Raw genomic sequence first — 18,579 nt, 5'->3', positions numbered from 1 at the left:
GGATCAGATCCGGTGAGCAGAAGATTGATAAACAATGATCTTGCTTCACGAAGGAAGTAATCGCAGCAGTGATAATCTCAACCAAGCGAGATTATGGCTCTTCTCGAGATTAGACCAAGCTTAAATCTGGAGGAATAGGGGGAAAACAAGTCTCAAATCTCTCGAACTTTCTTTTTTATTGAGGAACTCCGCTAAGATCTGGTAACTCTCTGAAATTCGTGCTCCACTCTCCAATTAGACAGCACTTCGTCCTCTTGATTTCCAAATCTGTAGAATGGAGGCATTAGGCTTGTATTTATAGGGTCTCGAATGCGGGTATTCGGATGAGAATGAGAGATTTGGATTTATCTTCAGTTAATAACAGCCTACCCACGTGTAAAGATGATATCAAGTCGGTTGGGAACCACTGGAACAGATAAATCCTGCGAAAACTACTTAAATAACCGTCGAAAACGCGTTGGGGCTCAGAACTGTGTGACGGACACTGGTGACCTGCGGGGGCGCGACCCACGCAGGTCACCAGGTGGTGACCCGCGGTCACGCGGGTCACCTAAGTCTTTCAAGATAAGAAATTCTTGAAAGAGATTTAAAGAGTGACCAAATGATCTTACCGTCTTAAAAATTCAAGAAACTATAATGAGGGGCAAAGTATTTCTCAAACGTTACATGAGTCTTAACACACTTTTCCATTTCCTTTATGTTATTTTATCCCACTATTTCTCAAATTTCTCGGTAACGCTCAGCTAGCCTTTGAGCCTTGGCATTTGTGATTTGCGAAGCTGCTAAGCAACCATCCATTGAGCACAGTGAACGAGTGAAGACACAGAATGCAAGATATCTGACAATGAAATCCAGCTTTTGCAGCAAGATATATCGTTCTCCCCTTGAAAACATCGTAATATAAAATTTTTTGACGATCATTCGTGTAAGTAGTGACTTCTAAAATATGCCAGAAGACATTTGTACAAGGTATATGGAACACGTTGCAGATAAGGTAATGTAAAGTAGAATATTTTATCTACAAATACTCATATAAGGTACAAAAATACACCAAAAGAGACAAAGGTATTCTCACAAAGTGAACAGGTAAATCATCGAATGTGAAGAACGTTTTGTTACAAATTAACATAAAAAATCAATATCATAAAAACATAATTAAAAAAATAGTGACTGAAAATTCTCTAAATTTGTCAACACAAAGGTTTCTTCACCGTGAAGGTTTTTCCAGTACCAATTTGATAATTCAATCAAGATACAAAAGCAGCAGGTTAAGAATCTGGCTCTCTTTTCTTTATTCAATATCTCGTACAAGCAGAAAAATTAAAATGTCTCTTTAATGCAAAAATAATAGGATTTAATAATACATGTTGAAGCAACCATGTATTTATGGGATACATTACCTCTGTCCCCAGTACATAAATATTCAACATTACAAGAGCCAGACAGATGAAACAACTTCTGAACTTGGCTCAAAAGAATGAAACTATCTAGCAAAAAGACTGAATCAGGGTTCAAAAGAATACCCACCTTATTTAAAGATATGCAACTCACAGTAAAAACTATTAGGAAGAAACCTCTCTACACTGGCAGTTCAATGTGCTGCTTCTCGGCTGTAGAATGCATCGAGGGTCTTTGCAGGGATACGATGAAGAAGCTCACGAGGAAAGATACGAAGGAGGGTCCATGCAAGATCAAGCGACTGGAAAATATTGCGGGTATCATATGCTCCTTGAGTGACAAACTTTCTCTCAAACTTGTCCAGGAACTCTAGGTAGAGCTGTGTTCATAGATGTAAAACCAAAATTAGCAATATGGAAAAAATTATTAGCACTTATACCCTGGAATCTCAGGTGACGTTATTTTTTGGGAGGGCAATTCAGCCTTTTTTCCAATGAACTGAGGCAAAAAGTTAATTTACCATCACTTCACATCTCAACCAAGCTTGTGCAATAATATCGTCTCAAGTTCATGTGGTGCAAGTGCTATTTAAGTGTTTAAGTGGGGTTGTAAGTGGTTCAGGCAGTGTGTATACAATTACGCACAAACAGCTAGAATGAGAACTTATTATAGGAAAATAATATGGCAGAAAAAACTCAGTGAGATTAAGACCAGATCCTCAGACGAGAGTGCCTCCTCTCCGACAACTGCTTTCATAGCCTGAACGTCCTTCCCAATAGCATAATTGGCATACAACTAGAACATAAAAGCAAAGAAGCATAAGAAAAGCTGCACAAAACAATAAGGTCAGTTTATCACAAGCAGTCAGCAGAATACCTGGTTGGACACATCAGAATGATCACGACGGGTCATTCCCTCACCAATAGCACTCTGCAAAAACAAATAAACTCTATGATATTGCTCTAACAACCTTGACATTAAATCAGAAAGCATATTAATATGGAAATGGGTATGATTTGCTAAGGCTCACCTTCATCAATCGCGAGAGGGAAGGAAGGACGTTAATAGGTGGATATATCTGTTGACATAGTTAATGCGTTCAGTTTGGTCCCAAGTAATGAAGAAAAAGAAAACATGGCACAAGCAGTACCTGTCGATTGTGGAGCTGCCTATCAATGTATATTTGACCTTCAGTAATATAACCAGTAAGATCGGGAGTGGGATGTGTGATATCTGTTAACAAATAACAAGGAATCAGCAAATAAAATAATAGTGTAATTTATGGTTAAAACTCACAGATTTGAACAGACAAAACAGAAGATTTGAATATTCAGCATAGGTCCCCACCCATGAGACCACTGCATGAAATTTTCCTGCATAAAGGAAGTTCACATGGAATAAAGCTCTCTTGCTATAAATTACCATCATTAGGCATAGTTAGGATAGGTATTTGAGTAATGGAGCCCTTCCTTCCTTCAATACGCCCAGCACGTTCATATATTGTTGCCAGATCAGTGTACATATACCCAGGATAACCACGTCTACCTGGCACCTCCTCTCGAGCAGCAGATACCTAGATCCAGATAGAGTTTGAATCAAACAACGTAACAAAACGAGCTTAAAATGTCAACATGGCCATCAATGAAGCTTATCAAATGAAGTTTGGAAACTTTTTAATGACCGAACTACAATAACAAAGAATTATAATGGTTAATGGCCATAATTTGGAGACCAACAACGCTATAAGGTTTCAAAAGATGAATGGCATATCTCTGAAGCAAATCCCAGAAAAATGTGAAAGGTTTAATTACTACTTTCATTGGCTACAAATTCTTCATTTGCAGAGGAAGAACAGCCCAATCCTTCCAGATACTCGTTCTAGGTAGTTAACTTACAGACAGAGCTATACAGACACTGTAAGTTATCTATGATGGTGTTATGGCTTGAGTGGGAAACAACTAGAGATAGAAGCAGCTAACAGATTAATGTAGCAATGATCAAAATTTTCTTCAGAGTCTCTTGTAAGAATATTAAGAAGTTCATTACCTCACGAAGAGCATCAGCATATGAACTCATGTCGGTTAGGATGACAAGGACATGTTTCCCACACTCATAAGCTAAATATTCTGCTGTGGTAAGAGCAATTCTAGGAGTGATGATACGTTCAATTGTGGGATCATTTGCCTGTAATAAAAACAGTATCAGAATGAAGAATATTGGACTTCTAAACTACAGATTTCCAAGGTAGGAATCATATCAGAACTAGACGAGCTGCTTGTAGTAAGTAGTAAAAGAAATATAAGACTAAAAACAATTACTAGGCAAAATACCAGATTTAGAAAGAGAGTCACTCTCTCCATAGAACCATTTTCTTCAAAATCACGTTTGAAAAATTGTGCTGTTTCCATGTTTACTCCCATAGCTGCAAACACTATCGCAAAATTGTCATCTTCTCCACCCTGTTCATGACATATATCAAGTATATAGATTTAGTAAAATCTGATCTTCTAAATACTGTAACTCCAGAGAAAATGTAAATAATATGATGGACATGAATCATGATCTGACATTCTAAATTAACTTTTACTGAAACTCCTAATTGTAAAGAAACTGCAGCAGTAGAATACAAGACAGAGACTAACAGCATGAAAGAAACTTCCTACTAACAAGTGCTGCATAACATATATGACATTCACTAACAAACAACAAAATTTATCTTGAGCAGCTAGACTCTCCAAAATGATGTCCTAAGCTTTAGGGAGCTGATACTACGGTTGTCGGTTGGAAGTGCACACGCATACACTCACACATTAACCAAAGTTTTAGAAAGCGCTACGCTCTTCTAGGCGCTAGACATAGAGCCTAGTGCCCAGACGCTTAGGTTGGGGCCTCACCGTTTTATCTGAGATGAACTTGGATCGAATTCTGATCTGATCCATTTTAACCAGCTCGTTCTCTTCACCCATTGTTACGCTTATGTGGGCAATAAACCCCTTTTTGACACAATGAGTCCACATAGGCAGCCATGTTCTCCTAGGCGCTTTCAAGAATTATGCGGGCAGCCTAGGTACCACTTAGGCCTAGACAGGTGCCCATATATCTTTTTAAAACAATTATAATAACTTCACAACAGTAATTACAGTAACAAAAATATAACAAGTGAATCATCAACAAACTTCATCAGGACAGAACTTCGTTTCGAGGGTGTTGCATCACTTATACCACCTTCTAACATAATAATGGTGCCGATTGCCCAACTTGACTACCTGAGATGTTAATGTACACAAGTTCAGGTATGTTTTTCTACATTTGATGTGTATACAATCTGCGTCATGAGATATGCCTCAAAAAACCTTGAATTCTATGGATTATTGAAAGAATATATGTAGTTAAAGCATCCGGACATATTAGCAGTTTATTTAGACAAATCTTTTGTCAGACTTCCTTTCAATATTGTACAATTACGTGAATGATGAAAAAAAAACTAGATGGCTATGGGTCTATTTATGGAATAACATACTTCTATAAACCATCCTATAGAGAAATAGGAAAGGCGAAGTTTTTATTCCATCTAACCCTAGTCTCTCTTAAATAGAGATTAGAAGAATTACATAAGCAAGTATAGGTATTGGCCCAGTTACCCAAACATCTAAATGACTAAACAAAGTAAACATATAATAACATCTAACACCCCCTGCAAGCTGGAGCATGTATCTAAAAAATGCCCAGCTTGTTACACATAAGAATAAAATAAGTATGTTTGCAATTAGTAGATAGCCAGATCAATAGTACAAGACCCTTGATATAGAAATGTCTCATAAACCCATATCGAGCCTTGAAGAAATCCAAGGCGGGCCAACCAGTAAAAATCTATGTGGGTTAGCTAGTAGAAACCCTAAGTGGGTGAGCCAAAATAACCCCTAGGCGGTTCTCCCAAAAGAAATCCTAGGCAGGTCTACTCATAGAAATTCTAGGCGGGTCAGCTAGTAGAATTCCACGCCAGGTCAGCTAGTAGAATTCCACGCCGGGTCAGTCAGTTGTAATAAGGGAAAAAGAAAAATCCTTGATCGATCCACTGCTTGCTTGCTTGATCTCAATTTCTATGTCCTCAGACAAGAAAGATGATAAAATCAATGCACCTTTTGAAAAGAGAATAGCGAAGCCTGGAAGATCTCATCGAAGATGAATTAAACGTTGAAGCTAATACCAAAACATGTTGTAGAGGGGTCCTGCCCATGCCATAAACAGTAATCATGATGCTGTTCATGGTGAACAGTAACCTGGTTGCAGTGCTCTGAACAATGTCTTTTTTTTAGTATGAACTTTTTTTGTTTGTTTGAAGTTAGGGTTTTTGAAGAGGATTTTGAGATCGTTCAAAGTTTTTGTCAGCGATGAAGCTGTTGTGCCGAAGTCGCCGAGGGGAAGCATCAGAGGCCGAATATCCGCCACCCCCCCACCGGCCCAAAGGCGAGCCCGTGACCTAGAAAAAGGAGGGGATCTTTCTAGGATCAACAAGTAGGTTCTGATACCAAGTAGAGAAATACCTTAATAACTAAACATATGATAACATCTAGGGTTATTTGCAAAATATACCACCCAAATCTTCCATAATTGCATTTTTAGCACCCAAATCTTCCATAATTGCATTTTTAGCACTCAAATCTTCATAATTGCAAACTTACCCCAAATCTTGAAATTCCCATTAGTCTACCCTCCCACGATTAAATCAATTTCTTAGAATATTCCAAATTCTTTTGTTGAGTTAATTATATAAAATTTTAAATGCCCATAATGCCCTTCAAAGATGTAATTGAGGTAATCATGTTAATCGAAACCAAATTCCCCTTAACAAATCAAACCCATACCCATTAGACCTCCCTCTCTCTTCAACTAACTCAAAGTACCACTGTACCAGGTTCAATTTCTTCCTCTTAAACTAGACTAGGTGATATTGGTAGAACAATGTAGGAATACTCTCCTTTCCTCTCCAACCTTCTTCGTACTGTTCCTCTCCCAAATAAAATCCCAATCATCCAAAACCACCAAATCCATCCACAATCTTTTCCTCAAAAAAATCCCAACCCTTAACCCAACAACATTAGACGTCAATATGAATTGGATTATTTCTTGACAAAGGAAGTGACCATTGTATAGTGCAGAATTGGAAATTTTGTTGTATGACTTTGAGGAGTTTACGGTTCATTGGTGTTGTCTCTGTTCAACTTAGTTGAACAAGGACCAAGAGAGAGGATTGTGCGTGTATCGATCACTGCCTTCGCATCTTGATCCAAAGGTGAGAATGGATCCAAGGCCAAAGAGGAGGATGACGACGACAAGGAGGATAGGTGGTGGAAGGGGGAAGCTTGGGAGTAGGACATGATGCATAGGTGTACAGAGGCCCCGATGACAATGACCGCAATGATGATCCCAGTCAATATTGAAAATAATAATAACGCATTACGTATGGCTCTACCTTTTGTTAACGGTTAAGGGGCGAAAACATAACACACAACATAGGTTATTTTGTTTATTAAATATTTAGATATTTCATAAATACAAACTATTCATAATGACTTTAATAATTAATATCATCAAAATTTTAAACACGAAGGAGAACTGAAAGAGTTATAGGAGTAAGGATTTAGAAGGCTTCATCTTCATAGAAAGGAGTTACGATTTAAAAGCTGGAGAGCTGTTGCAGGTGAAGATGGGGTTAGGATTTTTTTCATCAGCGAGGAGATATGGGATCCGAGAAAGGACCAGAAAGGAACCTTGTGGTCAGTGAAGATAGAGGATGAGAAGAGCCTTGTCGTCGGAGAGAGGTTTCGTCTTCATCGAAGATGTGCGAGGAACAAGAGATTGAGAGGTTTTTTCATCAAAAGAGTGGGGGAGGAGATGAGGGAGGCATTGGAGATAGGGTCAGAGGATCACTAGGATTTTTCACATGAATGAAATTGGGGTTGGGGATTCAATTGGGAATTTATTTCGGTTACCGTGATACTGATTTGGAGGGTGGAGATATCGTCACGTATCCAGATATAATCATCAATTAAACTCAATTAAACAAATGTTAAATAATGCTTAGCGTAACGTGGATAAAACACATTTTTTTGTGTTATTTTCTATGTTAAATGCAACATGGTTTTCTGCCTAAGTTTTATAAAACTTTTGCTCTGTTAGGTGTTGAAACGGGTTGAAATGGGTTTCGAAACGGATTTTTTTCTACATTGAGCCCAGGTGGGACGAGGATAGTTAGGGAAGAAATGGTACCTGAATTTGACAAAGTCTGTTAATCAATAGTCGGAGAGTTTGTTTTAGTAAATTGACCTTTTCAGCATTAGTTTTAGTAAATTGACCTTTTCAGCATTAGTTTTAGTAAATTGACCTTTTCAGCATTAGTTTCCAAACACCGATGTACTTAAAAGGTATACTAGTTGGAATATTGAGGATCTGGGAGGTAAACTTGCAATTATGAACATTTGAGGGTAAATATACAATTATGGAAAATTTGGCGGCTATGTAGGCAAATAACCCTAATATCTAACACATCCAAAACTACCTCTAGAATGTATTGACAAGAAGTAAGGGTCAACAGGATAGTGCTATCATTTAATGACAAAACAAAACCAGGATGATTAAACTTCTAATCATATTAGACTTGAAATATCAATATTCAATAGTTAAAGAAAGGCTTTAATTTTCCATTTGCTGTGCCAAAGCTATTTTAAATTGATCAGAGCATTTAAACAATTCTGAAAAAGATCATGAAAAGTGCAATGAGTATTGCATTAGTTGATAAAATTCGAAAAGGAATTACCTATAAAAGTGATCTCATAAAATAGTTTTAGGCTTTGAAACAATTAAGAATTAAGAGAGGAAAAATAGAACATATTAAGATATAAATTTCACGACACAATAATGGGGAAATCAATGCACATTGTTAGCTAAGAAAAAATTAGACTATTTCTTATGGAACTAGGATAAGTCACTAACCCTGATGGTAAGATCCAATAAAATATGTAAACCAGCAGCAAAATCAACACCCAGAAAGTTCAGCAGCTATGAGAGGACACTGTTACAGTTATTATTAGGTAATCACTCAAAAGAACGGAAAACAATCTGTCTAAAGCATTATGGGGGATTTATTGGGGAGAAAATGAAAAGGAGTTAAAAAATCTTTTTGGAATATGCTCATGAGAGTGAAACAAAAGTGGATATCAGTTTGATGTGCAAGATTTAAGAGTCTATGGAAAGGTGGCAAAAGAGAACGTGTACCACACTACCAAGGATAATATAGAACTAAGTTTAGAGATGGACAATTGATAATGGAGGATGAATTATCTACCTAGAAAAACACCGGTTCATTTATCATAAATGAGGAAAAGTGTGCATGTTGGGCTAAGATGAAGCTTAAACTTTCATAACCAACAAAAACTAGATCATTGACATACTTTAAATGAGTGAAAGAGAATATCTAAAGCAATTGAATACTTTCCTGTATCTATCTCTTTCTACTGACATCAATTCGAACTTCATGGACGAGAAAATATCTTAGTTATTTCCAGGAACTTCTAACCATTAGAAAACATGAGGTTCTAACAACTAACCAAGGCAAGTGAAATTCAGCCCTGGAAGAAAGAAAAAAAAGGATATCTGCAAAGCCTTCAAAGAAAAAGGAAGGGAAAAATAGAGTCTAAACATCTAAGAAGAAACAGATATAAAAAACGGTAGCAGCAAACTGGGTAATTAAGCTCCATGGAGATTTTAAAAAGTTAGATTCTAAAGAGCAGAGGCAAAAGTTGAACTGCAACAACTTTAAACTGACAATAAACCTAATTTCCTTCAAAACTGTATGTTTCCCCATGCCATAAGAACTTCTATAAACCAATTTACCAAGATCTAAACAACAGTCAAGACCAATGCAAGAAGAAAGATACATGGTAAACTGGAATTGTTAATAATTTCTATTATAGTAAATGTAAATGTAAGCATTCCACAACATTGTAACATTAAAGAAACAAACCCAAGCACCACATTACTAGTTTCCTGGGAAACACTATCCCACCAAAATTGACAAGAAATTAGTAATAATAACTTGATGAGATGAAATTCATTAATTCAATTACTTTTATCATTCATCAAGTATTTTTTTCAATTTCAACCTCCAATATAATAATAATAATAATAAAATCATTTTGACTATGCTTTACTTCTATATGGATACAGGTCTCAATACCTCCAAGAGATTTTCTGTTTTTTCCAAACGCTTGACAAGCCCAGCCTGACGACAAATCTGAGCAGCTATTTCATTATGAGGAAGCCCAGCAGCAGAGAAGAGAGGAATCTTCTGCCCTCGAGCAATGGAGTTCATGACATCAATAGTAGATATACCAGTCTGTATCATCTCTTCAGGATAAGTTCTCTCACTCGGATTAATAGAACTTCCTGCATCAGATCATCAATTCATTAGCCAAATAAACTGAAAAGTCTTGCAGTAGGGATAATAAATTAAAAGAAATTAAATTCTAAAAACTGACCAGAAATATCTAAGTAGGCTTCGGGTAAAATAGGTGGGCCATTATCTATAGGTTTCCCAGAGCCATTAAAAATGCGCCCAAGCATATCCAATGAAACAGGAGTTTTTAAAACCTGTATACAGGAATAATAAGATGCTCAGAACAAGAGAGAAATCATTAAAGCAATAGGGCAAATGGATGCATACTTAGAAAAACTGTGAATGTATCATAAACAGGTAAACATGTATTTTGATAGACAGATGTGTGGTGTGTATTAATAACCTTAGATGCACGCACGCACGCATGCGCACGTGCGCACGCACACATGCACGTTCAAGCATGCACAAAGCGCCTTTGCGATTCAAGCTAGTGCTAGTGATTCCTGTCTCCATTTTCTTTATTCAAGCACGAATCTGTCGTGATGCAGGACAGCTTACAAGTTCTGAATTATAATTGTTAGGATTAGGAAACTTAGTTAGGGTAAAAATAATGTTGTCGGGTTTTTATTTGATACTTTGGTTAGATATTTAGTTAGTTAGTTGATTTTCTATTTCATTAGTTGATTTGTTTGTATCATTAGTTGTGATTTGTGGTTAGGATTGAGATTTATTTTCTATTGTCAAGTTTTTTTATTTATAAATAACATGTATTTTCTATTTTAGAGATAGACATTGATGAATGAAATATATGAGTTGATATGAAGCATGTGAGTTGCTTTTTATGTGTTTAGGTATGTAATTTACCAAGGCTGTGAAGCCCAAATTATCTTTACTGTTTAATTATCCTTGTTCTTTTGTCTCTCTTCAAATTAATCCGCCTCCCCATAAATAAATAAAAGAAAATATTACCGTTCATTAAGAACTGTTCACACTGTTACTGTTTATCTTGATGTTTTTCCAGTGCTTTTCCGTTCCCCATCATGTTGAGGATGCAAATATGCAGTCAATCCAAGGGGAGAGCTTCTGCCGAGTGAACTGGGGAGCTACCTAGTCAGACCAAAAGAAAGGACGAAGGAAAAAAACTAAGAATGCTGTGTCATCCAAGAATCCTCCCACAGAATGCGCCTAGAAGAATGAGTTTTCATCACGTCTGGGAAACCCAAAGTCCATTCGTGGAGGAAGGGATGAATGAAAGAAGGGAATACATTGGTGCACAGACAACACACATGTTTATGTATGTATATATAGTACGTTGTGTGGGTGCTCCTATCATGAAGACTCAATCGCTGGTGGTACCTCTTATGGTGGTAAGGTTGGAGTTGATCAAACGTGAGTATCGGCAACAATGAACCCGGAATAAATTTTGATTTTGGTAGATATGGTAAGTACTGGAGCAGGTCAAGGTGTCTAATAGATCATAAATGCAAGTGGTCATGGTAGTCATGGAGATTGGAGAGAGGTACGAAAGACTTGTAATTGATTCATCTACTCATAGCTGCAAGATAATGCTAGGACTGTTGCAAACTTTCAACATGTTGTTTATGTTCCCCAAGATGTATTTCCCTCTCTTTCAGTTGCTGCTCCATCTCCTTAATGTTTCATTCATCGCTTCAAGACGAGCACGAAGAGTACTGCTCTTGACCAAGGTATTCAAGTCATTGCAATAAGATTTCCTGGTGAACTCTGAAAAATGTTCATGGCCAACTTATATCTCAAAGATTGCTATCTTCAAGATTTGCATATTACATAGCTTGACCTTCGATGTGGCTGACTGAGCGAATCTATTATGTGATTGAACAAGTTCGGAATAATCTTTGAGTTTGATTGAGATGGTGAATAAGATCCTTGTCTACATCAGTCAACCTCAAGAAAATTCCTTACCTTTTTGTTTTTAAGATCTATAACCATTTCAATATTCATTAAATACCTTATGACAACAAGCATTAAATGGACTTGCCCATAGTTCCCCTCCTAAGTTCTATGTGTATCTATTAGCCGCCTCCAACAAGATATTTCTATATGCATTAAAATGAAACATATAACCAGCCTAGAGACATGAGGGTCAAATGAATAATTAAAAATTAATGAGAATGAAAAGATCATGGTTATATGCCAAGAATGGGAATGAGCAATAGTTCATAAAAAAGAATTTAAAATGAATTAGACCTTATCCAATGCAGTCGTACAATTAGACCTTACCTCCCCTGTAAACTGCACGGTGGTGTACTTGTTATCAATGCCGGAAGTTCCTTCAAAAACCTGACAGTCATAAGCAAATACATCAACCAAGAGTATGAGGTCCGAAAAGCTGGAGAAAAGTAATTTATACATAATCCTTAACATATCTCAACATAATAAACCTAAAAAAAATTAAAAAATGAAGCTGTAAAATTAAAAACATTAGGAAGTATGTGCAAAAAAATTCCCAAAAAAATTTGATAAATTGCTGGAATTTAGAGAGTATCATATTAAGCTTGTGAAACAAAATGAATAAGCTTTGCTAATAAGATAAAATTCATCATTACTTTCAGTGGACAGTATGAAGAACTTGACTAAGGTGTAATGGAGCAAAATATGAGACATTGAATTGAATTCAGTATTTAATATTATTATTTGAATAGACTCAGATCAAATAAAGGTACTGACTGGATGATTGACTTTGACAAATGCTTTAAGTCTTTAAAAAAATATTGGCTTCCCACATTCTATGTTAAAATAAGGAAAATATATAAAAACACATTTGTTCCTGATCATGATGTTGCATAACGAAATTCTAAATAGACTTAATTTATTGGTAAAAGTCACAAAATCCCCAATACTTTGGGGCGTTTCCTGCAAAAACCTCTCAAGACATTGTTATTCGTACTAAACACCAAAAACTTTTCCCAAATAGCCAGTGACAAAATGCACCTCTGGCCAAAAAAACAATATTCATTCTCTTTATTTATTTATTTATTTTTTCAAAATAAACCACATATTAGGCAATTTACAAATAAACCATTCCTCTGTTTTCTCGGGTAAGTTTGCATATGGGACGTAATGTGAGGGTTTTCTGAGAAAATATAATTCAAAAGGGTGAAAAAAAGGCTTTTGGGCCAGGACACCGTGGGAATTATGTGGGAAAAGTTTTTGCTGTTTACTAGGAAAAAAACAAGTATTGAGGGGTTACATGAGAAAGGCCCCAAAGTATTGGGGTTTTTTGCAAAATTTACCTAATTTATTTGCATTAGGTCATTTTCTTGTATTTTCAGATACCTATTGGGTCATCAATATTTTTTTCAGATATTTCAGAAAGCTTCCAAATATCCATATCCATATTTTTGAGCAGATGGAGACACCATATTTGTCAAATAGGAATGCAGAAACAAGTGGGGATCTAATTGCATCCACCAGAGCACTGAGACCTTTCGACACACAGTTCCAATATTGTTGAATAATTACAATTGTTACAAAATGCAAAAAAAAAAAAGTAGCACTTTCAGAATGTCTTAGCATTCACGCATCTCAAGATAAGCATTCAAATAGAAAGAAGACATAACTGAATACAATGCACGACTAGCGGCACATATAGAACAAATAACATAATCATTCTGTAAGGCAAAAATATATCCTACATTGGAAAAGTTAGAGATGTGCCTGCAGCAGCTCTTTGGAAATAGCAGCAATCAGACATCTCAAAGTTGTGCATCAAACAGAATTACAGATACCAAAAGGTGAGATGCATGTCACAGAGTAACAGAGAAAACTAATGAAAGTAACCAAACAGTCAGCAATCTACCAACGAAAGCTGTGTTGCTACAAATGACAGGTTCAGAATATGCAATCTTTAAGTAAATAAAACTTCAAAAATACAGACATAAAAAGGCACTTACCTGAACCACAGCTTTCTCTCCATCAACTTCCAGAACCTGACCACGCCTTGTTGAACCATCCCCAAGTCGTATATTCACAATTTCTTGATATTTAGGACCCTGGAATAAATTTCAAACATAAACAAATAGAGTAAGATCAACTTCCTAACAGCAACTTTTTACCTTGACTTTTTCCAGTATTACTAGTGGTCCTGCAACTCCGGATACAGTTCTGTATTCTGCACCATAGGAGGGCAATAAATGAAGCCTTTCATCAACATTTTTTTGCAAGTTTAGTTAATATTATAGAGCATGGAGACTATAATTTAACAAGTACTTGAGTTGTTGAGGAGTACAAACATCAAATAAGAATACAATGTACCAAACAAGCAACAGAAGTTTTATCCCAAGGTCATTCTTTGCTTTATTTTGAGAAGGATTTATTAAAAGATAACAAAATTAACCATTTTTTGTTTCCTTTTAGGAGCAGACATCTGACAACATATACAATTAAAATAAATCATCTTTTGTAGATTGTTGTTTGTCTCATTGAGAGTTTAGTATTGACTAGTTATTCTCTTCTTTGTATGTGAATTCTTAATTTGATGATTTTCCCATCATCTCCCATATTTTTTTATTTCCATCTGTTTTTATTATAAAAATAAAAAAACACTCTTGGCAGATTTTTGCTACTAAAGAGTTGTTTGGAAGGGCTTATTTCTAGGAGCTTATAAGTCATGCTGGCTTTTGATGGATTTTGGCTTTTATAATAAAATCCTTATAAAAGTTGTATGGATAGAATGGTTGGTCAAACCTAGCTTATTTATATGAGCTTATAAGCTATTTTTTGGGGAATCCCAACTTCTTTAAATGGGACTTAAAGCCAGCTTATTGGTGATTTACCAAACAGTTATATATAAAAAAGCTAGCTTAAAAGTCAGTTTGACCAAAAAATAAGCTCTCCCAAACACCCTCTAAAGCCCACTAAGCCTAAGGCCTATCATCCCACTTCACTCCCCTTTTACATGCCCCAACGTTGTACAGTTCATAGCACCTCTGCTTAGTAACACCATTAAAGAAAAGAAAAGGCGTTTGCACCTGCCTCTTGAATATTTTGCGAAATAAAAGTTACCTAAGCAAGGTGCTTATAAAGAAATTATTTACATTGTGTAGGCTAATACTACCTATATGATGTAAAAAAATGGCAGTAGTATATTTTTCCTAAAAACCATGAGTTTCTTATTTGTTCTGATGCTCCCTGAATAGAGCATCAGAACAATCTCACTTTGAGTCCTATTGAACGTAATGGTGTCATAAACTTCATTCCTCATATGCCACTTATCACAAACAATTGCTAGAAATATAGTTGTGAGTTGCAGTATTTTAAATGTCGGCCGTCATATCAGACATATTGATAGACATGGCGGCTTTAGGGGCCAATCGTCACTCCTCTTCTATCACTCCTTCAACATCTTATCGGTCTATTCTCCGAGTTGTTCCTTCGACATCGATATCGGGCAATCTCTCTCCGTAACCGCCAACATCGAGCTTCTCTTTTCTCACCTCTTTCCTTTAACATCCACTCTAAGCATCATAAATTATTTATTTTTTATATATTTAGACAATATAATTTATTAACACATGCACACCCTTCGACACAGCAATCCGATATTTTTTCATGTCCTCGGATATATCCCCGATTTTCGGTATCCGACATGAATTTTAGTCATCCGACACGAACCCAACATCTGATATTTAAAACATTGGTGAGTTGTAAGCATACCATGATTTAAACCAATATTCCTATTTTCCATCATAAAAAAATTCATAGAGAAGCATTAGTAATTTATTACAATCATCTAGTTATATCCATCCTCTAGTTTTACTTCTAATAGCACTATACAAGAAAATTATCTCTCTACTATGGTCAGCTAGCACCAGTGCATACTAGAGCTAATGTCCCATGTATACCTCCAGCAACAATCAAGGGAATTCCTTGGCAAATAGCACCAGCACATATTTATGATATTTGTGCCTATTCCAACAAAGCTATTTAAGAAGATATAACTGTACCACCAAAAAACACTATGAAGGTTTCAAAATGATTAGTTAAATAGAGACTTGAGTTTAGAGTCATACCAGAGTGCATGATCACATGAAAGATCATTCAGTTTCTGTTAGGTGGGTCGTAAGGAAGGAAAAGTGCAACTAATATGCGAATTGAAAGAAGCAAGTTTGATATTGACATGTTTGGACAAGAGATAAATGAGTTCAAAATTAATCGTTATGATTATTTGCAATTAGGCATAGTATGAGAGTTATTTGCACCCTTTAGGGACTACCGGTCAATATTCAATTTATTACTTTCGGACATTATTCAAATGCCAAAGGACAATGTAATTTAATCGAGTTAGTATATTTTATGGCAATAAATCAGGTCTCTCTAAGAGGGTGTTGGCTGGATGAGATACACAAAAGTGTGAAATCATGACCCTTCATCGTTATCACTGAGTTAAAAACTTATTGTTTGTGCAAGATGAAGAAAATGTTGCAAATATTTCAATGCATTAATGGCAATGTCACAGAATACGCTAGGCGGACTAGGTGCTTAAGCCAACGCCTAGACGCCTAGGCGTACGCCTAGGCATTTTGCTATTTTTTAAATTATTTAATTATAATAATTGATAAAATATGTATTAAATTCATATAAATTTGTTTAAAAAATAGATAGCAATCTTATATCCACAATAAACCATACATACTTAAATATTAAATAGCTAAAATAATAACTAACAATGTTATAGAAAGCGCTAGGCATCCTAGGCATTAGACCCGACGCCTAGAGTTTAAGAGGTTTTTTTTAATTATAATAATTGATAGTAAATGTCAATGTTATAGAAAAACTAGGTGCCGGACCGGTGTCAACATGGATTTATTTCTTCATTTAAGTGGTGGTCAAGGAGGTTTTGCTGAACATCGAAGGAGTTAGGGGAGGCGTTCATGTTTAGAGGTTAAAGGAGTTTGAAGGAGGTTGAAGGACGTAGAGGCTGCAACACAAAAAATCACGATCAAGGCCTAGAGGGTGCAGTCCACATATGCAAACATTTTTTTCCTAAACACTCTCAAAGCCTAGGTGGTCAGCCTAGGTATTGCCATGCGCTAGACGCTAGTTTGGCGGCCTAGGTACTGCCTAGACCTAGGCGAAGACTTTTTAAAACAGTGATTAATGGTAACCTTAACTATCTTGACTCGGCTTTACACTGGTTATTTTAGATTTTTCTACAAGAACTTTTCAAACTTCATCGATGGCTCCTAAACTTTCAGAGAGAAAAGTAATTTTTGAAATCTGTCTCAAAAATCATTTTCCTACATGTATTACCTGGTTTTCTCAGAACAAACCTATGAAGCACGGACACGCATAACATGAAGCCGTATCGTGTCGTGTCCGTGTCGGACACACGTGTCGGACACACGTGTCGAACACACGTATCCTATGTATTTTTTAGGATTTGCCTCGTGTCGGCGTGTCGGATGGTCGTGTCGGATCCTATTTTTTAGGATTTGCCTCGTGTCGGCGTGTCGGATGGTCGTGTCGGATCCGTGTCCGTGCTACATAGGAACAAACATATGCAGTGGCTGAAAACACTAGGCATCAACTGTGCGTAAGAAATGGTTAAAAAACACTAGGCATCGCTTTTATGGTTGGTGTACCTGTGAGTGGCAACCATGAATTTATAAAATAACTATTTCCCACTGGGTCGAGATTTCCTTGTCCTTCTTCTGTTTTCTTTTATTTGCTAATTATTTACAAAATAAAAGCAAATTAGAAGAGCACTAACAAATGAAGTTGAAGACCAACATACCCATGCCAACCTCCAAAGTTCCCTCCTCCATATCGGTAATGTTCTGTACTACACCCATATTTACCTTAAAACATGAAGAGGAAAAATATTAACCCAAGTAAACTCATAGCAAAATCTAAAGGCAAAACGGATTCTAAAGCTATATCCTTCACTAAGAAAATCATAATACAGTTAAAATTTTCAACAACAAATTAAAAAAAATTAAAACTACAAATTTAATCAACAAATCTAAAGATCTGGAAACACTAACTTGATCTCTAGATCCCAAAGTTTACAAAAGTCAAACTCCCACATTGATAAACATCTATCACTGATATTTTCACTCGATTTATCAAATTAAAATGAAAAAATAAAATATCAAATAAGAAATCAAACTCAACTTATGCAGCAGCAGATCTAACAAAAGAAATAGCAGCAAAAAAAAAAACCTAGGAGACTGGATCGCAGAGATCAAGATTTACCTTGGGATTTGATCTCGAGAAGGGACAAGAGACGAGATCGGATGAAAAAAATAAGAGCAGAGGAAACCCTTCGAATCGATACCCTACTGGTCTTTTTTTGGAGTGTAGGTTTTATGTATAATTTCAGTGGATGGGTTAGACCAATGATCTATGTTCAGATCAGATGCGAACAATTATTTATTAATTTTGGAAAAATTCCTCAAATACCCAAAATATGGGACAACTCATATTAATATGGGACCAATAACGGGGACAAGTAAAGTGTCTCAAAGCTCGTCACGACACGATAGCCAAACAGGTGGGTCGAGGCTTTTGGCTCTTGGGAATAGGGCTGTGCAAACTACGCGTTTGGTTTTTATCAAATTTTAAACAAGCGAACTTGAACCATCTGGCATCTATTGTTCAAAACCAAATCGAACGGTTGCAAGTCGGTTCGGTTCGGTTCAATTTGTTTGATATTAATTAAGAGGACAAATTTTGAAAACAGACCCCTTTGCAAAAATATTCTCAAAAAAAGACTTGTTTTCACTTTATTTTCAAAAAACGACCTA

At 36.1% G+C, this 18,579-nt stretch overlaps 1 protein-coding gene across 1 annotated transcript; it reads right to left on the bottom strand.

Moving 5' to 3' along the window:
• On the bottom strand, positions 1,267–18,185 carry LOC109844483 (V-type proton ATPase subunit B 2). Its single transcript, XM_020413538.1, has 15 exons — positions 18,029–18,185; positions 17,568–17,631; positions 13,888–13,943; positions 13,726–13,824; positions 12,053–12,112; positions 9,936–10,047; positions 9,635–9,843; positions 3,729–3,857; positions 3,445–3,582; positions 2,821–2,971; positions 2,549–2,631; positions 2,429–2,476; positions 2,275–2,328; positions 2,110–2,193; positions 1,267–1,777 (listed from the first exon to the last, which is right to left on the bottom strand). Exons 2-15 carry the CDS (start codon positions 17,623–17,625, stop codon positions 1,592–1,594), a joined length of 1,467 nt encoding a protein of 488 aa, XP_020269127.1. The 5' UTR covers positions 17,626–17,631; positions 18,029–18,185; the 3' UTR covers positions 1,267–1,591.

This window comes from Asparagus officinalis, chromosome 6 (assembly GCF_001876935.1).
Source record: "Asparagus officinalis chromosome 6, Aspof.V1, whole genome shotgun sequence".
NCBI lineage: Eukaryota > Viridiplantae > Streptophyta > Magnoliopsida > Asparagales > Asparagaceae > Asparagus > Asparagus officinalis.
Note: the sequence above shows the minus strand (reverse complement) of the source record. Positions and strands in the feature narration are given on the sequence as shown.